General features: G+C 46.1%; 1 protein-coding gene across 1 annotated transcript; it reads left to right on the forward strand.

Moving 5' to 3' along the window:
* Positions 1 to 230: 230 nt before the first annotated feature.
* Positions 231 to 18,665, forward strand: PES1 (pescadillo ribosomal biogenesis factor 1). The gene is made up of 15 exons (XM_072983455.2): positions 231 to 375; positions 1,686 to 1,765; positions 2,787 to 2,940; positions 3,314 to 3,423; positions 3,665 to 3,836; positions 4,017 to 4,106; positions 7,369 to 7,485; positions 8,203 to 8,280; positions 9,935 to 10,024; positions 11,661 to 11,791; positions 12,703 to 12,828; positions 13,813 to 13,997; positions 14,132 to 14,268; positions 15,147 to 15,314; positions 17,077 to 18,665. The coding sequence occupies exons 1-15, from the start codon at positions 352 to 354 to the stop codon at positions 17,161 to 17,163; spliced, it is 1,749 nt and encodes a 582-aa protein (XP_072839556.2). The 5' UTR covers positions 231 to 351; the 3' UTR covers positions 17,164 to 18,665.
* The last annotated feature ends 6,908 nt before the right edge of the window (positions 18,666 to 25,573 follow it).

A 25,573-nucleotide genomic window follows, 5' to 3' on the forward strand; every position in this document is an offset into this window, starting at 1 on the left:
CTCCTCCTCCTCGGCGTCCGAGGGCCTTTCGTTTGGCCGTCCTTCTTAGAGTCGGCTAATAGGATGCCTGTTCAAAACGGGGGGGCCGCGGGCGGATTCCCGGCCGAAGGAAGAGAACGAAACGGCGCTGTGTTTCTAGTCCCCACCGAGTGGGTGCGCGTCTCTTTGTCCGTTAATCTAACGGCCCACGGCGTCCGAGGGTCCTTCAGGCACCCCGGACAGCCCGACAGGAAGTCGCGGGGGTCCTGACGAGGCGCGCGGAGCTTCCGGTGCCTGCCCGGTCGCATTTACCACGTGGGCAGCGGCGACGAGGAGGGGGAAGAAGCAGCAGCAGCTTTCTTCGCCTCAGCGATGGGGGGCCTGGAGAAAAAGAAGGTACCTCGTGTCTGGAGCGAGCCCCGCTCCTTTGGCTCCCGCCCTTTTGTGTCCCGTGTCTTGCCGGGTGCAAACAACGTCTGAAAGCGAGGACACGGGACTTCCGAGTTAACACCCCCTCCTGAAAGCCCGCGTCTTGCGCGTTTTCTGGGTTCCCCGCAGCCCTTCGTGCTTCAGACTCCGGGGGGTGGGGGGGAGTGTGGTTGGTCAAGGCTCCCTGGCGACGGAAGTAGAGCCTCCTAGTCCAAAGGCAGTTTATCTGGGGATCAGCCGAAGCCTCGCTGTCATGCCTTCCCTCGGGGCCTTTTGCTCCCGGAGCCGTGCGGTTCGCCGTTATGAGAAGCCAGTCTTTACGCTGAATTATTTATTTAATGTTCTTACTAGAGGTGGAAAGTTTCCGAACATTTCCTCCCCCCCCCCACACCCCAGGAAAAACAACAAGGGGGGAAAACATTTATTCTGAAAAAAAAGTTCGCATTTGTATGGAAGAGTCTTAAGTAAAATTTCCATTTTTTTTCTGGTGAGGAAAAAAAACGCTTTTTTCTTCTTTTTTCCCACCTGGAAAAAAACCTGAAATTTTCATGAACTTTATGTTTCTTGTTCTTACTAGTTGCGTGTATCTCTAATCTAAACAGAATACTTGCAATTACTAACTTAAATACTGTTTTTAAGTGTTTGTAAGCCACCTTGGGTTCTTTTCAAGGGAAAAGGTGGGTGAAAAATAATTTAAATAGATACAATTAAGTAATCTTCTGCCCAGTGACTTCAAGGCAGCGTATATGGCTTTCTGTCCTCCACTTTGTCCTCACAACAGCCTTGTGAGGTAGGACTGGCCCAGGGTCATCGGGAGGGTTTCATGACTGTGGAGAGGTTGGTATGTCATCATGCCGCTGATCCCCAAATCTCTCCACTACAGAAGCTCTCGTGAGATCTGTTTCTGATTTGCTTTGACAAAATGATTTTCTGCACTGCCACAAGATGTTGGGGTTTGTATTGGTTCAGATAGATTTGGAAAAAGGATTCAGTATGGAGAAAAACCTGACTATATTCTAGATTATTGACTGCCGTGTGGCTGAGACAAGTGGGCAGGCAGTAGGGGAGTGGGTGGTTTCTCCCATGTATAGATAAGTATCTTTTGTGGCCTTTTGTTGCAGATAATTTTTTTAAAATAAATCAGTTTTATATTCAATTGTTCTTCTCTTAACTTTAGTCGTTTACTGCAGTGAGACTGGGTTGGGGTTGACTTGTTGGCTCTGAATAGCAAGTACTAATGATTGTGGTGTTGTTTTCTCTTCCCACACCAATTTAAGTATGAGAGGGGTTCTGCCACCAACTACATCACCAGAAACAAAGCCCGGAAGAAGCTTCAGCTGAGCCTTGCAGACTTCAGGTACGAAAAAGAGTGCAACATTTACTGGCCTGATGTTGCAACGAGGAAATGAATAGATAGACAGCTAAACTACTGCGGAAGCAACAATTTTATGTTACCTTAAAGAATAACATGCTTTGTCATCATAAGTTTTGTTAGATGAAAGTGATGCCTGAAGAGGGAATACAGAACTTGGAAAAATCACACTTTTTTTGGACTGCAGTTTTCTGAATCTCCTGGCTACTGTGGGCATTATACATGCAGATGCAAATTCTTTCATTCAATCATCTGCGGCCAGGCTGATGTTAATGCCAGGCCACCTATAGTAACAGAGCGGTGTGTCTGTTTACATTTCACTTCAAATTTCCTGCTTTGACTACTGGTCGTGCTCCAGGATTTCAAGCACAGCCAGGGCTTTCTCATGATTTGCCTATTTATCCATTTGCTGGAAGGGCCAAGGCCTGTTTGCATGCAAAACATGGCATGGATTCTACACCTGAGCTGTTATTCCAACTACCGTCGTGTCCCAGATCTTTGCTGTTCTTTCTAGGAATGTGTGGAAACCATTAACATGCTGGAGAAAGTGAAACAGCTGCAGGCAAAACTCTCTTTTCTTGCAAGTTGCTTCCCCCCCCCTTTTGATCATGCCAGAAAAGAGAGAACGTTGGAAAAGTGGGGTGTAGCCAGGTTTGTGTGCAATATATTTGATTATTGCTATTCGTTTTACCAGTGCTCCCATGTGGCTAGAAGAGTGAGATAAGGAGAGAAGAAAATACATTAAGAGGCTTTAAAGTCCATTTTTATATCATTAGGCGAAGCAGATTTAGAAGGGAGTCCAGGCTCAAAAAAAGAAAAAAGCACTGGCATTAATAAAGTACAGTAGATTTGATCTTGGTGCTGGTTTAAATGGGCATGGCTCCTTTTTAGCTGCGGACCTCTAGCTGCAGCTACCAAGCTGAGGTAGTTTGGGAGTGAATGGCTCTCTGCTTCCTCTTACTTTGTGGGCAGGTGAGTTTCCAACAGTTGTGTTTGACTTTTCCAGGCGGCTGTGCATCCTGAAGGGGATTTACCCCCACGAGCCCAAGCATAAGAAGAAAGTAAACAAAGGGTCTACGGCTGCCCGGACTTTCTATCTCTTGAAAGACATAAAATTCCTCCTCCACGAACCCATCGTCAACAAGTTCCGAGAATATAAGGTACAGTGACGTTGGGGAAACCGGTGGTCCCTCGACAGCAGTGGCTTCATCTCCCTGCATGGAGTCGTTTTGAGAACTTTATCTTCATGTTTTGTTTCCCTGCTTTATTAACTTGATTCCGAATGCAGTTACTGATCCTGCTTCAAGTATGAGATCTTTTCACATCAGCTCATATTAATACATTCACTTGACTTGATTACCCATTTGATTAGACCGACACACAAATGTTAGTGTCTCTGGTTGAGGAGCCGAGATGAGCTGAAGGCCACCAGGTGCTGCTCTCTTGTAGTTGCAGACCAAGGGCTCTTGCGGAAGACTCAGGGGGGCAAGAGGCTGGGTGGCAGCTGGCCTGATGTCTTTTTTTCTCCGCCAGGTGTTTGTCCGCAAGCTGCGCAAAGCGTACGGGAAAAGCGAGTGGAACACTGTGGAACGACTGAAAGACAACAAGCCGGGTTATAAATTGGACCACATCGTTAAGGAAAGGTAAGGAGAGAGAGAGAGAGGCGCCACGGAAGAGATTTCCAAGGCAGTTATGTTGGTGTCCCAGAAATGTTTCGAGTAGGTCCAGAGAGGGTCTGGAAGCTTTCTCAAACTCCTTTTAAAAGTTCCTAACAGGACCACGTCACTCCTGCCACCGATCAATGGAAATCATGGTGGATCAATTGGAAATCATGGTGGGTTCTTCCTTTTCTCTCGTTTCACATTCCCCCCCCCCCGGGCGCAGGTACCCGACGTTTATCGATGCCGTGCGCGATCTGGACGACGCGCTGTCGATGTGCTTCCTCTTCGCCACCTTCCCACGCACCGGCAAGTGCCACGTCCAGACGATCCAGCTGTGCCGCCGGCTCACGGTGGAGTTCCTCAACTACGTCATTGCCTCCCGTTCTTTGCGCAAGGTGAGCCGTGGGAGGAGCCTAGCGTTCAGGCGAACAGGGGGGGTGATGGTTGATTTCGCACAGATGAAACCTGCATTGGTCCGATCATGTTGGAAGGAAAGCCTCCAGGGCTTCTTCTGCCCTGCCCTTGGTGGGCAGCTTTTCTGGCTGAACATTTTTCTTTATTTTATTTTTTGCCAGGTGTTTCTGTCCATTAAAGGAATCTACTATCAGGCGGAGGTGATGGGGCAGCCAGTCACTTGGATAACCCCGTACGCCTTTTCCCACAATGTGAGTGCCAGCCGCTGTACCGTAATGGCATTAAGTTTTAATCTGTGTCATTTTTTAAATGTGTGGTGTCTTGCTCTGAAAAGTAAAGCTGTCCAACTCATTCGCTGTCAAGTTCTCGGTGCAGCACTGCTTGTAATTGTCACCTTTTGCCCGGCATTAATGTGTTTGTGTGCCTCTGTGTGTGTGTGACATGAATTTTAAAAAGTTACCCCTTGAAAACTGTTGTTTCCAGCTTTCTCCTTTGCAAGACTGAATCAGTATGGACACAAGTGCCCAGTAATGGTGTGCATCTGGAAGGGCATTAGCATCATCACAAACATGTGTCAAATTATGCCTGCCTACTGCTACAAAATGTTGCAGCACCCACAGGTCCTTTATAGCGCCCGCCACCCATCCCTTTGTCAGGGTTTTGCTGTTTTATACCGTGTTTCCCCAAAAATAAGACAGGGTATTACGAGCATCCTGAAAAATCATACCAGGGCTTCTTTTCAGATTAGGGCTTATTTTCGGGAAAACGATATTATCTTCTCTAGTTCTTTTTATCCCAACCCTGGCCAGCTTTTCTTGACTACTGAGATTGTTTTGAGTATTTTCTGGATTTCATTGTTTTTTTCTTCTCTTTAAGAGCTCTTGCAAAACACTCTAGTTCGATTTATCCATTGGTTTCATTTCTATTTTGCATTTCCTGCCATGAATTTAAGATGTGGTTCCTGGCCTTCTGTCACTCACTTTGCTGTCACAACAGCCCTGTGAGGGAGATGAGCCTGGGATAGTGGGACTGTCCCAAGGTCAGCCCATGACCACGGCTGAGGAAGGGCCTGGATCCCACGTCTCTGGGGTCCTAGTTCGGCCCCACACGGGTTCTCCAGTGGAAAGAGGTTGGCGAAGCCCACGATCATTCTGGCAGGTTTTTGCAACCTTGCATGCTGCCTTTAGAAGGAGGTGGGACCTTTCTGGCTTGGGGTGTCAATCTATCCAGCACAAACCAATCGTTCCTGACCTGCCTTTGAATGCAAATACAGCCTCTCTCCTTTTGAGTCTTTTTTAACCTCTCTGATTCTGTTGGAGTCAAAGAGCCTGCTGAAGCGTGTCACTCAAAAACAGTCATCTGTTGGCTGCAAGTAAATGAAACCTTTTGTTGTGTCTCCTAACAATGTCTCAGAGCAAGTTACTGAGACTGTAAGTGCCAGTGGATGAGTAAAAAAGGGGTGGACTAAACTGCAGGACTTGAACCCCGGCATCATCCTTTCATGCTCTTCCTCCTTCGGGTGCTTGCTGGCTTCCTTTGTCAACAGGCTGTACGTTAGGGAAGCTCCTTTGCCTAGTGCTGCCACCACCTGCTTCCTGGAGGTTTGTTTGTTGATGCCACAGCCGTGGCCCATCATCCTCTCTTCCCTGATTTGCCGTCCGTGAGGTTAAGGCAACCCGACCGGGCGCCCATTGTGTTCTTGTTCATGCCGACCCCTTGTCCTTCGTGCCAGGCTGTACGTGCCAAGGTCCTGTTGGGCTGAAAAATCATTAACTTCTTCATCATCCAAGTGGAAGATTTTAAACTAACAATTAACCTCAGGTATGCAGCTCCTGTGCTTAAAAAGCCCAGCGTGTGCGGCCTGTTACTGAGAAATGGGCAGATCTTCGGCCTGTTTTCCTGTGTAACCCAGTGGCCTCCTTTTTTCAGTTGGGCCACGCTTGAAAGCCCCTCCTCGTTGTACCCATATCTCTACCCAATATTTGCAAATGCTTGCTCGAAGAGGCAGGAAGGATCCCTGGACGAGGGATGTTGTTTCTGCTCCAAGCCGTGTTACAGGAGTGTCTGTCCTCAACGCTACCCCTATGAGGTTGCTCAGCCCATGGAGAGCATGGCTAGTCCATGGCCACCTAGTGAGTTTTGTAAGGGTGTTTGAACCCAGGTCTTTTGACCCCTGGGCAACCCTGCAGAGATGAGGCATTTTTAATTGTTAGTTATGCTGAGGTTTATTCTGTCATTCAGTTCGTGCCTAGAAATATCAGTGAAGCCTCTCAGAGTCTTGGAAAATTCATCTTACAGAAGGAACCTAACCTGCTTTACACCAGATCAGATGCTTCGTTCACCTAAGCACAATATTACCTAATTTTTCAGATATTGAACCTGGCACTTTTTTGCATGGAGGATGGGAGCACGGCCAATTAGCGGCAGCTGCTCTCTGTCTAGAATTGCAAATATTGGTGTTTTTACCCACTCTGGAATGCAAGTGGGACTCTGTGGCTGTTGAGTTTCATAGGCAAAGAGGACGCAGCGGCGTTGTGTGGAATTCTGTTTCCTGAGAAACACAAAAAGCAGGTTTCTGGTTTTTTTCTTTAGGAACATATCTATAGAAATGGCTTCTTAAAGTCCCGGCAATCAAAAGGAAAAAAAGGAATTTTGTTTGTTTGTTTGATTGAGATGGTACAGCAAAGCCCTATACAGCCCATGGCCAACCCCTAGGACTGTTTAATGATGATGATGTGCTGTCAGGTCAATTCTGACTTAGGGCAACCTGGTTCAGGGTTTTCCAGGTAGAGAAGACTCAGAAGAGCTTTTCCCTTTCCTTCCTCTAAAGGGCGCTGTGGGACCCTGCAGCTGGCCCAAGGCCACCCAGGCTGGCTATTCAACCATCTAGGACTGTGTAACCCGAACCCGTTAGGCAGAATTGTACAAATATTCTGCATAATTTAACTCCATTTGTAAAAATCTATGGGTTTCAGAATTCAGCTTCTTGTAGAGATGGAATTTTGAATTGCCAAGGTGTGAACATCTGAGGAGAAAGGGGCTGCTTACAAAGCAAACCTTGAAGTTATAAGGTTGTATTTTCCAGAGTATTCATGTTTTTCAATTATTCATGTACTAAAATTGATACTTTAGCCTTGTCTCCTTCTGTTTGTCTGATGTGTGTTTCTAACATTTGAGATGCCTTGGAAGCTGATCATTACAGAAAGCTTCCCTGGATCAGACCCAAAACTGGACAGAAGTGGGACACCCCAGTGGGGGAACCCCACGAAAGGGGGATATGAGAGCAATCACCTTCTTCTGCTGTTTCCCCTTAGTAACTAGGATTCTCTGCTGGATTGTCCTGGAGCGGAGATATTATGCATGCAGATATTGACATTATCGTACGCTGCAAAAAGCTAAAGCTGGGGTTGAGCATTTTTTCTCGAAGGATGAGTTGAAAATATTTTTTTTAAAAAAAGTATTTTGTATGTGTGGGGAGCAGCTGATTAATGGCCTTCTCTTGTCTTTTCCCAGCATCCAACCGACGTGGATTACAGAGTGATGGCCACCTTCACCGAGTTCTACACCACCCTCCTTGGCTTCGTCAACTTTCGTCTCTACCAGTCCCTCAACTTCCACTATCCTCCAAAGGTGAGTGCAGTGGGCCTGGTCGCCCAGTGCGTGTCCGGCGCACAGGCTCCATAGAGCAGGCATGGGTCAGAATGGGGGCCGGCCGCTAATGCGCCGCTGCTAAAGATATTCGCGAGCCTCTAGACTTGATTTCCACCTTAACCACCCCCTTTAAAAGAAAAAAATGAGTTTCTGCTCCTCGAGGCAGCACAAGACCTTGCCCACCACCCCGAGCCAAAGTTAAAAATCAAATCTGGGTGCAATTTGTAGCCGTTTCCAGGCTGTGTCCGGAGTCGGGTGGGTTAAGACTTGCCGCCCAGGCAAACCTTAGAATTTGAGAGTTGCTGTTTTGTACTGTCAGGCCTCACTTGGTTTTAAACTCCGATATTTTAAAGAATGTAACCTAAAGTTTATTAACGGGTTTCACTAAAGCTTCACAGAGAGAGAATTTGTGGAGTCTTGCAGTATTCTTCAGCTGGGCATTGCAAAGCTTAGGAGGTTAAGAAGAGAACCACCGAGCAGGCATCATGGGTAGATGGGAGAGGAAACTTAACAGCCCCCGGTGGTCGGGGTCCCCTGTCCTTTTCTACTTCTGTTGACTGAGGGATGTTAAGGTCTCAGTGAACCCCCCCATTTTCCCATACCAGAGATTCCCATAGGTGCTCCTAACCTGTTGAGAAGTTCTGCTGGTGGGAGAGGGAAGACCCATCCCCACATCTGTCTGTCTGTCTCTTTCAGATTGAAGGCCAGTCTTTAGTTGAGCAGAAGCCGGAGGAAGGAGAGGCCTACGCCTTGGACTCGGAGAGCTACGTGGAGGTGAGAGCAGTCCCATTCCTGGGAACAACCCGGTGGAGCTGGCGTTCCAAGTGTCTCCTGGGAAGTGTCGCGGATGCTCCACATCCTGCCCCACACGGTCTTGCTCAGGAAACAAACCAAGTTCTTCTTTGTGGCCTCTGTGAATCACACCCTGGGTGATCCGCACCTGCACGGAGCCTCATCGGAAAGTTCTAGATTTTTGCTGTGGTAGCAAAAAACAAATTAGAATAAGGCCCCTTCCCTGCCTCGTGTAAGGACCTTGGCGCCAAGCGTCCCCTTTCAGTTTTATTTCAACCACCGCGTTGAGACCCTCATAGTTCTGCTTCTGTCAGTAAAAGAGAAAGAGAGATTATTCTTGATTTCTTCCTGTTATCAATCTTTTTTCCTTTGAACGTTTAGATCAAATTCATTATCATCAGAGATTTTTTCCTTTCTGCTTCACTTGATCTCCAGCCGCAGCAAACCCCCCCCCAAGCAATCATAATTTTTCTCCTCAAATTATTTTCTCCTATTCAGGACCCCTTTGGGCCCGTTTAATTACTGTGTGGTCTCTGATAACAAAATACCACTCTCCAACGGCCACGCCAAATGTCTTTTTTTTCTTGAGAGAGGCACACCAGATGTCCCTCCTGCCAGCATTGTAAGAACCTCAAGTGCGGAGTCCTCCTTTCTCTCTTATCCAGATTAAAACTCCGTCTTTGGGAACAATCCCTTCAACCAACCAAAATGGCCCAACCTCCTTGTAAGGCCGCCTCTCAAACCAAAGCAATGGACAAGGCTCTTTCTTGAATCCTCCAAACAACGTCCCTCGGCCACGCCATCCCCCTCCGACGTTCCATCCACTTCATCTAAAACTTCAAAAACCCATAAATTGATACGCTCGATACCATCCTTGATATTGAAGCCCTCCACTAAATCTCTCAGCAGCCTGAACAAGCAAACAAATAACTCAGTTATTCTATAATTCTAGGACCACCATGGAAAGATCTCTTTAAAAGAACCCTGCTGTCAGCCAGGAAATTGCTTCATCCCCACCCCAAAAAGTAGACACCCTACCGTTGGACCAAAGAGGTCCAGTTTGGGCACAGATGGGGTTCAGGCTGGAGCACATTTCCCCCGTTGTGGGGATTTTGTAGTTTAGAGCTCCATTTTGTGATTGTTTAGGGATACATCAGTGATGTTTAACATAATCATTATTTTAGTATAATCATGCATTCTCCTGTGATTCTCCTTATAATCATCCCATTGTTATGTGATTCTCGTTGTGCACAGGCGTGGAATGCCTTAAGACTGATAACCACACAACGCCTCTATGGCCAAATTCTTATCTTATGCTAATTTTGCTTGTTTTGCGTGCTTAATAAAAACGTCTGGGGTGAAGAAGGTAGCCATCTTCTTCTTCTCTACTGGTACCTGAATGCTAACAAGATAAAGTCTGCAGTGTCTTTTTTATCAGAGAGTTCTCTCATCAACTGTTGCTGGGCAGGCCTGGTAATAGTTCCCTGGCTACTTTCCCACACCCCGTGTGCCGTGTGATCGTTAGGAAATAGATCTTACCGAAGCCCTCCACCCGCAGTCCAAAACGCAAGCTTATTTCCCTGGGTGATTATCCCCATCCGTCTCTCCTAACGATCGGCTGTTCTTTTCTCTGCAGAAACTGTCGGCTCTCAGCGCCAGCCTGGCCCGAGTGGTCGCGCCAAACCCAGAGGACGAAGCAGAAGTGGATGAGTTCCCTTTGGAGGGAGTAAGTGGCGGGGCCCCGGGGCTGGGGAGGGTGGGGTGGGGTCCCCCTATACGTTGGGGAGGCTGGGAGAAGCCTGCAGGAGACCAGCAGCCCTGCCTTGAAAGGACCAAGTGGATGTGGGAGAGTCTTGCCGAGGGATGGAGAGGACGCGGCTGGGAGGTGAAGGGCCTTCCGGATTTGGTCGGGTGGTGATTCTTAAGAGGAGCCGGCCAAACCATTCCTGAAATATCTCGCCTTGAAAACCCTATTAGGGTCACTATAAGTCTTTTCTGACTTGCCAGGATCTAACCACAAGAACCATATCAACGTAACCTGACTGGTTTCTTCTCGGGCAAAGAAAAAAAAAGGGAGGGTTCTTAAAGATTTATCTCACTATGGATTTTCATTGATTTATAACCCACCCCTCCTGTGGGTCCTCCTCTCCAAGAGTGCATTGTTATTAAAAAAAAACTGGAAAAACAAATGGGTTCACTTTCAAAGATGCCCTAAATATTTTTTTTTTGTTTGCCTGCGGGTTTTCTTATACACGTTGAAAGAGAATAACAGACCAGGAGAAATTGTTTCTGTTTTCTGTTGGTGTTTTGAGTGGGTTGAGATGCTGGGCAGCACATAACTTTAAAGCTGCCCCCACCCACATGCACACAGATTATAAGGATCCATCATTTCAAGGTCAGTGGAAGCTTTAATTGCATCCCGGAAGTTTCAGAAGATAGCAGATTAAAAAAAAAAATCAGCCCAGAGAAATGCAAACTTTTCACTCCCATCATCAGTAGCTCTGCCTGCCCATCTAAGCTTCCCGACCCACAATCTCGTCGTCATGATGCGTTCTCTGGTCAGGCATGGAGAGTCACCCAAACAGCACAGTGTGCAGGGAGAAAGGAGGATTCCCCCCCATCTTCCTCCCCCCTCATGGCCCTGACAGGCAGGCAGTTGGGGATGGAAAAAAAATCTGACGCCCCACGGGAGCAGCAGTTCTTTGGTGGGCACCTGGGAATCTAGCAACCGCCCCAAAGGTGGCCCCTGACTACCTTTTCATGGGTCCCCAAGACCTCCTGTGCAGTTTCCCAATTTCTCAGACATGCCTAGGGATGATAAGTGTTCCCATCCACCCACCCCTTTTCGGTCTGTTCTCATCAGCCAAAGCCCAAATAAACAAAACAAGACAAAATGAAAACATGTGGCAGCTTAAAGACTAACTATTCTGTTTTAATGTGAGCTTTTGTGGAAAAGTCCACGAAAGCTCACATTTCGTGGACACATCCACGGAAGCTCACGTTAAAATATAATGATCTTCAAGGTGCCACCTATTTTTGTCTTGCCATGGTTTATTTTTGTTTGTTTGGACTTTGGCCTGATATGTTTCTACAAGCTAAAACGGCAACCTCTTCTAAAATGGTCTGTGCCCAGTTCCTGCTCCCCCTGGGATGAGGATAGTGGCCGTTCCTTCTCCACCTTGAGTCTAGATCCCAGCAGGAGAAGACTCGAGTGGATCTTGGGACTTTCGCCTCTGAGTTCAGTCTGGGGGAGCTTGGCCGGCGCCCATGGTTGGTTGTTGCTGTGTTAAAAATGGGTTTGCTACAGAGCTGGGGGGGATGGATGGATGGATGGCTCACGATCTGCGTTCTGCTGTAACCAGGAGAGTGCCGAACAACAGGAAGCCCGGCAGAAGGAGCAGGAAGCCCTGGAAAAGCAGAAGAAGCTCTTTGAGGGGCTGTGCTTCTTCCTCAACCGGGAGGTGCCCCGGGAACCGCTGGCTTTCGTCATCCGGTACGTACGTCACGCCGGGGACCTTCTCCCCGCCTTTTGAATGCGGTCTCAACACCCTGGTCTTAACGCTGGTCATATTTTGCTGCTGTGTTTTCTTCTTTTTGAGTCAAAAATCAGGAAGTCATTCTTGTAAGCGATTCAGCTGTTCGCGAACACTGGACCGATCCTGCTCGTCCGAGCCTTCATGTGTGAGCACAGAACTGAGCCTGGACTCCCCTGGCGATCTCATAGATCTTAACTAAGATCCCTTTCATGCCGACTTTGCACGAGTCGTCCTCTGCTAGGACTTCAGCATAGCATTATGGCCACAGAGAGATGTTTTTGTGTTCGCTGTGTGTTGCAGAATTTTTGTCTATCACAAACTCGTCATGATCTGCTTCCGTGCTCCCAACTCACGTCGTCTAAGTCCTTCTCAGCTCAGCAGTAAAGGCCTATCTTAACGCGATAGGAAGAGAGAAAATAAAGCAAAGAAAATAATCTTGTAACGAAAACGTTCTTAAGACCGGATTCCTATGCAGTGCAGCACCATGCTTATTCCTTTTTAAATGTTGTTTTCCCTTTTGGCATTTATTAAGGCAAACTGCTAAGCTTTTTACTATAATTCATTTTCAGCATTTATTCAGGGTTAATGGTCGCCTTTGCTTCCTCTTCCGTTCGATGGTTTTGGATAGTTTGGCGCAGGATATGAGTAGGCCTTAACATCCCTGGTCAGATGGGGTGGGGGGACTTGAACCAGTGCCCCAACAGGTCCCCAAACTGCCAATGAATCCGACGTGAGCCAAAACGCCCTCCATCGGTCCTTGTTGTGTCTTGTCTCGAGACACCAAGGCTGTGTCTTTTCCTGGACCGAAAGTGTGTCAAGCCAGCTGCTCAACAAGCTGACGAAAGGATGTTCTCTCAACCCTTGTCAGGTGCTTTGGGGGTGAAGTGTCCTGGGATAAATCGGTTTGCATCGGTGCCACCTACGACGTGACAGATCCAAAGATCACCCATCAAATTGTGGACCGGCCTGGCGTGGAGGAGCAAGTGATTGGCAGGTCGGTACTTCCCTTTTTTTTTTTTTTTTTTTTTTGGTCAGGACAGTAACAAGAGAATTGTAGCATTTTAGACAGGGTGGATTTGATTTGAATCAGAATGCTTTAAATCTTAATTTAAATAATAAAATAAATTTTACAAATTTGATTTTTAAACGTGATTTAAATGCATTTATACATTAAATACATAAATACATTTTAAAATACATTTTTAAAAAACCCCAATAATAATTGATTTTTATCCACCCTAATTTTTGGAGTTGAATGCCAGGACGGTGTAGCCTTCACTCCGTCTCCCTCGGGAGGAGCCAGACATCGGCTTGGATTATCAGAGGTGAACCAAATGCAGCTGATGGGCTGGGTCTCCTTGCTCATCTTTTTCAATCATGTCGCAAAACTTGGGTTTCCAGACCCTTCACCCTCATCTCCTAGACATACCATTGTTGGTTGGTCTCTGAATTTGGTGCCCAAAACTGGAGACAAAGCTCCAGCTGTGGCCTGACTCATGCGAAATACATTGAAACGGTCACTCTTGGCCATGCGGAGGATGCTGTGATTCCATTAACGCTAGGACTACATAGATGTTTCGTCGCAGCCTCATTGCACTCTTCATTTTGCGGTCACTCAAGACAGCTCCATCCTTCCCACGTGCACACCTACCTAGGAGGAGAAGTCATTTCGGTTGTGTTAGAAATCTAGAAACCCTGCTTTTCCATTTCTTCTAAATTTCTGTGTCAACTGGTGATGAGATCCATTTGATTGCATAGCCATAAAGGGCGCTGCTTATACGCCACCCCATAGCACTTTAAAGCACTCTCTGGACAGTGTACGGTTTCGTTAGGCAGGCTACATATTGCCCCTCCAGCAAGCTGGGCACTCAGTTTACTGACCTGAGAAGGATGGAAGGCTGAGTCAACCTCAGTCTCTCTCCCTCCCCCCAAAAACACACACACCTTCTGATCCTCATGGGCTTTCCTTCTGCCGCAGGTATTACCTCCAGCCCCAGTGGGTCTTTGACTCCGTCAATGCAAAGATGTGCCTTCCGGTGGCAGATTATTTCCTGGGCGTGGTGCTGCCTCCTCACCTCTCGCCCTTTGTCACTGAGAAGGAGGGCGACTACATCCCGCCGGAGAAGCTGAAGCTCTTAGCCTTGCAGCGGGGTAATGAGCCAGGTAACCGGGCTGGGTCCTTTGGTGTCGGGGAACCTCCTGTGTGTGTCTTCCGTGGTGTGGCTAGCGGCGGTGGCTTTTCCTCTTTCGATGGGCTTCGGGATTGTGGTGTAACGCAACTCGGTTTCATGCTGTAGGAGAAGAGAGCGAGTCAGAAGAGGAGGAGGAAGAGGGAACCGCGAGCTCAGCAGAGGAGGACAACGAGGAGGAAGAGTCTGATAAAGAAGAGGAAGGAAGACTGGCTAAGATGGAAGAACAGAGGACCCAAAGCAAGGTGCATAGGACGCTCACCTTTATATTTCTCCCCCACTCAATTTGCAGGATGTGTTCTGTCCTAGATGGTTTGATTTGGGAATGGTGGTGGCGGCAGTTTTTCAGAAACAGAGTGTCCTTGGGTTTTTGCTGAGAATTGTAAATAGAGTGTGAAGAGAGAGACATTATTTGGCAAACAAAATTGCAGGTCGGCGAATGAATAAATGAGTCTACCGTCGATCAGTATTTGATGGCAAGAGCCTATGGTCCGCAGCTTTGACAGTCTTCGCATCTGCAGTTTTTCCTCGTCACCCATTTCAAGGCCCATTTTCCTCTCATCACTGCAAAATGCGTTAATGGTGCTTTGCACTAATGGGGCAGTATATACGTGAAATGAACAAAATGAATTCTTGATCTGATGGAAGAAATAAGTCAGGAATGGATGGATCTGATCGGCAGCTAGGATAAGGGGACTGAAAATGTGAGCTTTATCACACACGTCTCCTTTAGCCCTCGTTTCCATCCATTCCTTCTCAGGTGCCTTTTTTTTTTTCAAGCCACTGCCGCCTCGCCGGCCATTTACTGCCAGAAAACCCCATCCTGTGTTTTATGAAAAGAATGTACAAATCTAGATCCACCGGTCACATGAATTGGCAGCATAGACAGGTTTATTGAAAGGATATTCCCAGTCTTCATTTGGTTAGGATTTCTGGCCCCCTTAATGTATAGATTCTTCTGATAGTCTTCCCGTCTTTCTGTGAACAGCCTTGTGAGAGTTGGTGCCTGGGTTGTTTTTTAATTGCTGAAATCCAGTTCGTCTTTTGTTCGCTCTCTGAAGGCTGCCTAAAATTTCCAAAAATAGAAACGGAATCGGCCATTGACTGCCTCTTTCTTCCTCAGAACCTCCCTGTGAAGGTGACGGCGGGCAGAGTCCTGAAAGAAGACAAGCAGAGGCTGAGGCAGGAAGAGGAAAGCGAGGAGAAACGCCTGGCCATCATGATGATGAAGAAACGGGAGAAGTACCTGTACCAGAAGATCATGTTTGGGAAGAAGCGCAAGATCCGGGAGGTAATGGAGGAGGAGTTGTTTTCTCTCCCGGCAGGCTTGGTCGACTTTTTCTGCTGTTCTTGTAGATCTTGAAAACCTTTTTTTAGTCTTGCGAGGCTGGGATGTTGAGGCCCGGGTCTGCTGTCTTTCTTTCTTTTGTGAGTCTCTTGCACTGTTAATAGCAGCTTGATTGACTTCAGCACAAGGCAGCTCGGGGTTTTAATCCTAAAATCATAGAATCATGGAGTTGGAAGGAGCCTCTAAGGCCATCAAGTCCAACCCCCTGCTCAAGGCAGGAATCCAAATCAAAGCAGAACTGAAAGAGGGTTGCCCAGTTTTTTTCTTAATGCCTCCAGAGATGGAGGGCTCACCACCTGTCAACGTCATGGGCTGCATTGTCGTCCTGCTCTAACAGTTAAGATATTCAGATTTTCATATGTTGTTGAATTTCATTGCCCATCACTCTTTCTTGTCTCCACTGGCAATGGTGTATGGGAGACACATCCCCATCTCGTCTGGAGGACCACGGTTGCCCACCCCTGGCTAGTAGCTATTAGCAAGGGATGGTGCTCCTCTCCATGCTGAAGAAAGGCGCACCTGCAGACTCCTAAACATTGAATGTGTCCAAAGCAGAGGACCAAAACAGACAGTTTTTTAATTTTCTGGTCAGATAGCAAACGTGGTGGTATGTTGCCCTATAGTGGCTGAAATCTTAGAGTAGATCAGGCAGAATTCAAGGTGGCATCAACTTTAAGAAGATTAAATGGGGGAGACACAGCTTCTCTTTCCTTATGCAGTACCTGCTGGAGTGCAAGAGAGAATGCTCTTTGTGTTTGCTTACACCCAGGGCAGGCAAAGGTGACCCTCCATATTTTCAACTGTTACTCCAGTAACACATCCCCGCTGACTAGGCCTGATGGGAGCGATAGACCAGAAACATCTGGATATCCACAGCTGGCCACCCAGGCTTAGACCATAACCTGCTGCTGGGCCATCTGTTGTGAGCATCGATTCGTCCCCCTTATTCTTCTTGCAGTACCAAATCGGAATATTTCATCTATATGTCTTTTAAATCCATTAATTTTTAGAGATGTATCATTACTTTGCGGGTTGATTTTTTTTTTTTAAATCTTGACCCAAGGGAGTGGTTCCCAACCGTGGGTCCCCAGATGTTCTTAGACTGAAACTCCCAGAAATCCTGTCTGGCACAGCTGGTGGTGAAGGCTTCTGGGAGTTGTAGTCCAAGAACACCTGGGGAGCCAAGCTTGGAACCACTAGTTGAAGAGTCTGCCATGTTCGGAAGAGCAGTTACTGTTTTTGTTCTAGCATGAGATGTGATGTTCCAGGAAGAAGGGAGTCCAGTCTGTTAAGACTCCAAACCAATGATGTCTCCTGTCAGAAGTGTGAAACACACCTTAGTCTGATACTAAATGTGGATCTGTCTGCTCACTTGTGAAAAGGGTGTTGAGTGCACATACTCAAGACAAGGCTTGATCTTTCAGCTCCTCGCTGCATGGGTAGGGGTGGCTTGGTGTGATCCCGAGGGCCTTGATGGCAACCGGATCTCCTGTCCTCTGTTTTTCCAGCCAGGAGGAGGTGGTGATGATGATGGAAGGACCCATCATTCCTTTTGACTTCCAAGCCAAGCAGTCGCAGGGATTTGGGTGGTTGCCCACCGAGACCCAAGAGGAAGTCCCATTAGAGGAGCTTGGTCTTGGAGGTGTTGGCAACGGGGGTGGTCAACACATTGTGCGATCAGTTGACATTCTCCTTCCTCTTTCAGGCCAACAAGCTGGCAGAGAAGAGAAAAGCTCACGACGCCGTTGCAAAGTCCGAGAAAAAGAAGAGCAAGAAGGCCCGGCGGGAGTAACGGGAGCTTTTGGTCTCCCTTGGCCCTTTCACAAGTGGACCTCCCAAGGTGGATCCGTCAGGTGGAAATGGGAAACCTCAGCAAGCGCCCCTCGCTCTCTTGCCTTCTTCCCCGAATCCTGTTTTGCCTGAGGCGGAACTGCTCCAAACAGGAACACTGCGACTTTGGCCCCATCACGAAGAGCTTCTTTGGAAGAGGATCCGCTTTGTTTTAAAAAATAGAGATTCTCTTGAATGATTTCTTTATGGTGTGATGCTCCCCGAGGGCCCCATCCAGTCATCCAGTCTGGATGTTGTTTTTTTTCCTGAACCCTGACAGAGTTACACTGCCCTGTGGCGGAAGGTGGGGCTGACCTTTCCTGGATCGTTGTCCCCATGTGGCCACTGAGACTGTAGAGAGGACTCTTGTGGTCCAAGAAAGGGGGTGGTTCACCTCCAGATGCTTTCTGGATCCCTCCCCATCTCTGGACTGTTTTGGCACAGAATCAAATAAATGGGCGTAAGCCTCACAAAGCCGTCAAGGAGATCTCATTTTTAATTCTTTTTTTTTGGAAGGCAGAATGCTTTAGAACCCTTGTTGTACTTCATAAATAAACAGGGAACCAGCGTAAGAGCTCAGCTTAGACAACCCCATCTATGGAACAGAGCAGGTTGGGAAAGAAAAGCAGAGTTCTGTGTGCTTGTTTGCTTGCTTGTCCTCTAGAAGCCCGACACAATCTGCAAATCTAGAGTAACACATTATGGCCCTGGACTGTTGGGGTTTTCACTGTAAATTGCAAGGTAATTCTGTTTCCTCTCATTAAACGGGACTTTGAAGTTATGGCTATGAGACCTATGATGATGCCAAGATGGCGAATGATTTGCCTGTTACCTGTCCAAAGTTTGGCTGTTCTGTCTTGGTCCTCTTGCAGTGGCTGAGAACGGGACTAAAGCCATGTTTTTTTTTTTAAAAAAAACGAACAGTCCTGTGGATTGTGGGAGCCAAACAAGCTGGTCCTCTCTTAGATTTGGAAAATAACGTGTTGTGAACCTAGTATTTCACTGCTGCATGTGTAACAATTCTGTTTTCCAGAACTTGACTATTACTAATTATACTTAAAAGGTTCTCCATTTGGATTGATGGTTGGAACGGATGAGGAGATGAAAGATACTCTTGCATGATACCTTAGCCTATGGGAATCCACTCCGTTTCTCCACGTGCTGTCCCAACCATAGCTTCTTGTCCACAGAGTGTAAGTTACGCCTCAGGACAATTGGGTGTTGAGCCATACACGTTTATTTTGCAATGATTTGATCTAGGACCTGCTTGTTTGTTTTTCTGGCATTCCTCAAAGGTCTCCTCTAACCCCCCCACCCCAATCTCAAATCCATGTTTTTTCCCTGTTAGCTTTCTTCAGCATCCAACTTTCACACCCATCCATGGTGGAAATATAAGAGTGTGGATGGTCATGGTCTCCAGTGGCACAACCTTACATTAAAGACGATCATTTATTTCAACATTGATCCGTGTGTCAGTCAGTCTGTTTTAACATATAGAACAAATAAGCCACACTGAATCCAATGAGACTTTTCCGGGGAAAGGCCCTTCTTCCCAGTTTTGATGCACTTGTGCAGGATCCATAGTGATTGCAACCCTTACCATTAATAGCACACCTTCCCTCCTGATTCTCCTGGATCAATAAAACAGTACACAAGAGGCTTCTGAATTTGGATTGGCCTGATTTCCAGAAGCCCTGGTGAACTGATTTCCTTGCCATTGCAATAGGCGAAGGCCTTGTTAAAATATGTTCCTAAGGTTGCCATTTTTCAAGGCTCAACTTTCCTAAATCTCTAGAACTTGAATTGTCCTCTGTGGCCGTGTCACTGAGATTTCTTCTTTGTGGTGGTTGAGAAAGGCTGAACTTTGCCCTTATCAAGCCCATACTGTATAAGCTGGACATAAAAAAAGAGTAGTAATTTACAAAAATATTCAAATGTGAAAGAGAGGGCAGAAAATATTCAGTATTCAATATTTGTTTTTAACAACCACAGGAACTACTTGGTCTGATGAAGTGGGACTTTTCTCCATGAAAGCTTGCAGTTTGATATCCAATTAGAACCAAGTATCACCTGCTGTTACGTTTGTGTAATTTGTGTGTCAAATGATGCATTTGATCTAGTCATAAGAAACAACCACTAGAATCCAATTGTGACTTGCAAATAATCTCCATGACTTTCTGCATTGGACTGCTGAGGTGCCAGCGACACCTTGTTTGGGCACATTTCCAAACAAATGGCTAAGCTTTGAAATCCGCACCCAGGCATCTTGTCAATTAGCTGCAATTAGCCATTATGCAAAGCTTATGCAAAGAGGATTTTGGTGAATGAGCTTCCAGTAACTATTTGAAACAGCAGCTAGGAAACAAGTTCTAGTGTAATCAATAGATAATGTGATGTAGTGCATAAAATGACATGCAAGGACTTGGGCGAACTGGCTTCAAATCCCTGCTCAGCATTGAAACTTGGGGAAGGGTTGGAACTGGTAAAATCACTTATTCAAGATCTCCCTTACCTCGGAAGCTGTGTTAGGGTCACACACTCTGGAGCTAGCAAAGTACAGATGGCATATCTTGAATGAGATGGTGGGTACACCTCAGTTTTGACAATGTAATATGCAGCCTGCCATTTCACATGCCAGGGGAATTCCTCTTGAACAGCAGCTTTTATCTAGAGATCAAACTCTGGCTTTGGAAACTGTAGGGAGAGGATTTACAGTATGAATATACTCGAGTAGATCATTTACCGATAGTGATTGCGTCACGAAAGGAAAACCATGAATGCACAAATGAAAACGGAAGAACTATGATTTATTTCAGCGTTGTTCAAAGAGGTAGCTGTATCAGTCGGTTTTAGCATCTGGAACTAAACTAAACTGAAAATAAAAACAAAAGTAGCACCTTAAAGAATTACAAATGTTTGTAGATTATAACCCACATCCTCAGTAATAGGGACTGAAATATTTAGCTGTAAGTTTACGTACAATATGGTTGGAGAGAGAGACGGGTAGAGACAATGAAATTTCAGTGGTAATGGTATTGTTGATTATGCAACGACTCACTTTGCAAATTCGTTCTTTATCCCTGTGTCCGGTTTCCCACCCTCACAGCTACGTACGCTGTGTGCCTCTAAGTGGCTGAACATCTTGCCATCACGCCGTGTATCTCTGAAAGTGAACTGAATTTCACGAAGGCTCGTGTTGAAATAAATCAGCTCGCCACATCTTTTTTTGCTTTGATATTTTTATTCGTTGCCGGTCGACTTTATTTTATTTGCTGTCCACGTCGAAACAGACGAGCAAGCTCATTTGCCAGTAACCTGCTGGACCGGGTTGCTGGAATTTAATTTTTTAAAGTAAAAACCGAATGGAAGAACATGTTCAACATTTCAGGTGGGGAACTCTGGGTTCAAGGGGGCCGTCTGCCTTTGCTCCCCTCCCTGGAGGCCCGAGAAGATAGCTCCATCTCTCTTACTCGTATGCAAATCACCTTAATCGATGACAACTCAAGCCTTAGGATTTAATGGCCTGGTTGCTTTCTCCCACCACCCTCCCTGAGGTCTCAAACAGAGCCCAGAGAGTGGTCGAAATGACTAGATAGACGGGGTATAAATACAATAAATAAATAAATAAATATAAAAACTCTTTTGGACTACAACTCCCGGAGGCCATGCTGGCTGGGAATTCTGGGAGTTGTAGTCAAAAAAGAAGCAAGCAAGCCTTCCCAATCTGTCACCATTAAGGTGAAATCCTGGCCTAACTGACTTTCTCCCCACAAACCTACACTCCGGCCAGGGCGAGGCCTGTGGGGCTCCAAAGGCCTTGGCCGCTGGATTTCTTTGATTTGATTTGACGCTTTATTTCTGATTGCAAAGCCACCCGGTTTCAGAGAAGGGGCTTCCTCTCTTCTCGTTTTGCTCCTCCGCCCCCCCACCCCGAAAGGCCCGGTGCCCAGGTGAGGCGCCCAGGTGCAATGGGTGTCATGGCAACGACACCCCCCCTGCCCCTTCGGTCCTTCCATGCCAACCTGGGACATCCTGCGGGGGTGTCAGGCCGGCCTGGCAAGGCTCAAGCATGCCCTCCAAGTGGGAAGGAGCAGCGGCCGTTCGCCCGGCCTCATCCTTCACGCCCCCCGGGCCCCACGGTGCGGCCCCAGCGCCCACCCAAGGCATCAGCGATGGCCTCCTGGCCGAGGTGTGCCGGGCAGGCAGGCCTTGGCCGTTAAAAGGCCTTTGTTTTAAATCAAAAATATTCATGCAATAGGGGAAAAGGGCAGCCATCCTGAATTGACTCGGGCAGGGGACAGGCAGAGAGGAAAATGGCGATCTTGGCACAGGGGAGAGGCACCCCCGGGGCTGTGTAAACATCGGAGGGGCATTTCACGTAAGGGAGTAAAGCTTATCCCTCAGGGCAGGCCTTGCCAATAAAAATCATAATTTAAGAACGGAGTTACGGTCAGGGAATCACTTTTTCTGAAGGTCGTTGCAAGGGTGGGCTTGGGGCTGCCTCCTGGCATGGTGCCCACTTCAATGGGGATTTTGAATATTTTTTTTTCCAATTTTAACAGGAGACTAGAGCTGCTCAAACCCTCTGGGGAAACTCCTGCCTGTCTCAGAATGTATATTTCCTAAAGAACGCTACTCAAGTTCTGTATATTTACAGAATATAACTTGCTGGGTATGCTAACGGTAAGTATTGTTGTTATTTGTTTTGTCTATGTTGGTGTTATTTCCACATGCCGTGCAATGTATAATATTGGGATGTTCAATATGCATTGCTAGGAGGAGAAAATTAAAATGCAAAGGAAAACTAATATAATATAGGCTTTAAAAAAACTTATCAGATGCACATCTTAACACAGTGAAGTGAGGCAACTTGACAGTAACAAGAAGAAGAAGCCCAAAATAGGTACAACAAAAATATATATGTCAATATGAGGTACACAGGCGTTGCTTACCTTAAAGTAGTGAGAAAATGCCTGTATGAAGGAACCAGTTAGGTATGAATTTAATTTAATGAAATGGAAGGGAAATAATTAAAATATTTTACACTGACCCTTGAATGACCCAGACCTGTAATTATGAGATGCTGATATGGATCCAGAGTTAGGCATCCTCAGCACAGACCCACTGAAATCAATCATGCCTAATTTACATTCTGTTGATTTCAGTAGGTCTACTCTAATTATATCTGGAGCTGACCTGCTAGTGTTTAGCTACATGGTCAGAGCTCAAGAGGCCGAAACATGAAAAGGATTTCCAAGATATAGGAGTAAGAGAGAGAGGAAAAAAATAATATCTTAAATAAGGTATGTAGGAGATTTATTTCTAGGCTTCTTGGAAGTGTGTTAGGGTAGACAGAAAATATTGCAGTAAATAATAATAATCATATGCCATCAAGTCAATTCTGACACGGTGGCCTTTTTCAGGGTTTTCCAGGTAGAAAAGACTCATCATTCCCTTCTTTTGGGGATATTTTGAGACTATGCAGCTTGCCCAAGGCTACACAGGCTTGCTCTTCTTGTAGGAGGCACAGTGGAGGAATTGAACTCCCAAATTCTGGCTTCCCAACCAGAGAAATCTCAGCGGTTCAGCTCTGTACATCGATGGCAAGGTTGCTGGCTCTAGTTCCCTATTATAATAACCTTTTCGATTCATTTTGTGTAGCCAACATGCTTTGCTGTGACACGATTCTACAGATTCTTGCAGATAACCCCGCAGTCATGTGTGAGGAAGAGATCTGTTTTTCTAAATTTAAGATGACATGTGCAAGGGCTAGTTAGAACAGTTAAGGATACGATCTTAGGACTGTAGATCTGGAAGGGACCCTCTGGATTTGGTAGTCCTGACCCTGTCAGGGAGGCACAGACGGGAATCAAACTCCGAACCTCGGGTTCTGTAGCCAGAGACCTAAACCACTGGGCTATGGTGTAGCTCTTCTGATTGCCCATACTTACTGCAAGAATTATCCCGTAATGGCAGGGGATCTCTTAGTTGGTAGTCTTTTAACATGTTACTTGCTGGCGGGTTCCAACGGGACTTACTTCTCTGTTGTTAAACCACAGGTCTACTTAAGTGCAGTTTTGCTGACTTGTTCGTTTGTTCTCCTAGAAAGCCCTCGGTCTCTGGGTGAAAATGCAGAATCTCTCGAAGTTAAGGCACAATTAATCTGAGTCAGAGGGACCTGGCCTTGGTAATTTTACTTAACCGCCTTGCCCAGAGGAACTCAAGTCTACCTGGTCCAGCATGTTATGCAAGAAGCTCAGCAGTTAGAAGGTGGGTCTCTGATCCTGCAGGAGCAGCCAGCCGTTTGCTGGTCGTCTTAATCCATGCAAAGCCTTGACACTTTCAGAAAGATTTAATATATGAGCCTCAAACAGCAGTAACAGAAAACTTCCACTCTAATCACTATATCAATGTGTTTGTGTTGTTGTTGTATACTGTCAAGTCCCCTCCAACTTATGGCAACCCCATGAATGAGCCATCTCCAAAATTTCCTGTCTTCAACAATCCTGCTCAACTCTTGTAAACCTATGGCTTCCTTTAAGGAATCAGTCCGTCTCATATTGGGTTGTCTTCTTTTCCTGCTGCCTTCTATCTTTCCCAGCATAATGGTCTTTCCCAGAGAATCCTGCCTTCTCAGGATGTGCCCAAAGAAGGACAGCCTCAGATCCAAAATTTTTTGCCTCCAGATAATGTTCAGGCTTGTTTTCATCTAGGACCCCCTTGTTCGTCTTTCCTGCAGTCCAGGGCATCTGCAAAGCTCTCCTCCAGCACCATATTCCCTCTGTTTATAATGGAGGAATAATTTTAGAAGAAAGCCTAAATTTTTGGTAAAACGCTATACAAGTTTGTTTTTTGTTTTTTTTGTAGGAAAAAAAGTTGTTTCAAAAATAAACTGTGAACTGTCATGGGAATCAAAATATTTTAAATCTGATTTAATCTGTTCCACTTCACAGCTTCCAGCATACCATCTCCCTGAAGACAGAAGTAATTGCTCAGATTAATCAGTGACTACTGTCAAGGTAATGGCTTCAAGGACCATGGTTAAGTCTAACATCCAATTAAAGCAATAATTTCTCTCCATCAAATGGGAGAATTTGGCAAGCGCAAGTAGATATTCCTTAAGAAAACAGAAACTCACTTCCTCTCAAATTTTTATGGAGCACAAAAGTCAAACCTGGGCCATTTGCCAGATGGGTATGTATATGTTTGCAATGAGATCTTGCTGGTACTTCTATTGACCCTCAATGGAAATCAGCAAATGTTTTTCTTCTTTATTTATTTTAAAGCTGGACAGCATTTTCAACGGAGGTAGTCCATTAATCTGAGTTTAGGATGCCTACCAAAGCTCAGATTAAATGCATACAGGGTCTTTTAGCCACGTTTTAAATGTTATTTTGAGGGACATGGTGGTGCTGTGGGTTAAACTGCAAAAGCCTCTGTGCTTCAAGGACAGAAAACTGCAGTCGTAAGATTGAATCCACGCGACGGAGTGAGCTCCCGTCGCTTGTCCCAGCTCCTGCCAACCTAGCAGTTTGAAAGCATGTAAAAATGCAAGTGTTTTTACATGCCGCATTGCATCCCACATTACCATGGTGGGAAGGTAATGCCGTTCCATGTCTAGTTGCGCTGGCCACGTGACCACGGAAATTGTCTTTGGACAAACACTGGCTCTATAGCTTGGAGACGGGGATGAGCACCGCCCCCTAGAGTTGGACACGACTGGACAAATTGTCAAGGGGAACCTTTAACTTTACCTAAATGTTATTTTTAAACATTTTCCTATTTATTTCTGCCTTTCTCCCTTAGAAACTCCAGTTAGCTTATAACATAGATTTGAGAACAAACTCTACTGTTTGCTTGGCACAACACAAGCTTGTTCCTGTTCACAGGGCATTGTTCCTTAAACTTCAGCTGCTTGGCTTTGGCACCATGAAAAAGTCTTAACTCTGATCTTAAACCGGCAGACTTTTTTTTTTTTGAATAATGAAGGGATGTTTGTGTATATTGGGGGATTTAGAAAAAAAAAGGTTATTTAGGAATTTGGCTATTCTTTTTAGTTAGCAGAATATAAGGCAGGAAAAAATGGAGAAGAATAACACAGAAATGTAGAACGTTCAACCCAGTCACATCAGATGCACACAAAACAAGCACGCTGTATGGTTTTTTAAAAAATCACTCTAGAAGCATTTAAAGTAGAAAAAGATGTATTTACTTACACTTGCCATCTGAAGTTACAGTCAGAAGGGGGGAAAAGGGGTAAAAATTGAGTCTCCAGTATGTAAGACACCCTGCACATTTGCTGCTTATAGGATGGTCAGAGGAGGAGGAGCTATAAACAAAACAACAGAAGTAAAAAACAAATAGGAAGAGGG

This window comes from Pogona vitticeps, chromosome 14 (genome assembly GCF_051106095.1).
Source record: "Pogona vitticeps strain Pit_001003342236 chromosome 14, PviZW2.1, whole genome shotgun sequence".
NCBI lineage: Eukaryota > Metazoa > Chordata > Lepidosauria > Squamata > Agamidae > Pogona > Pogona vitticeps.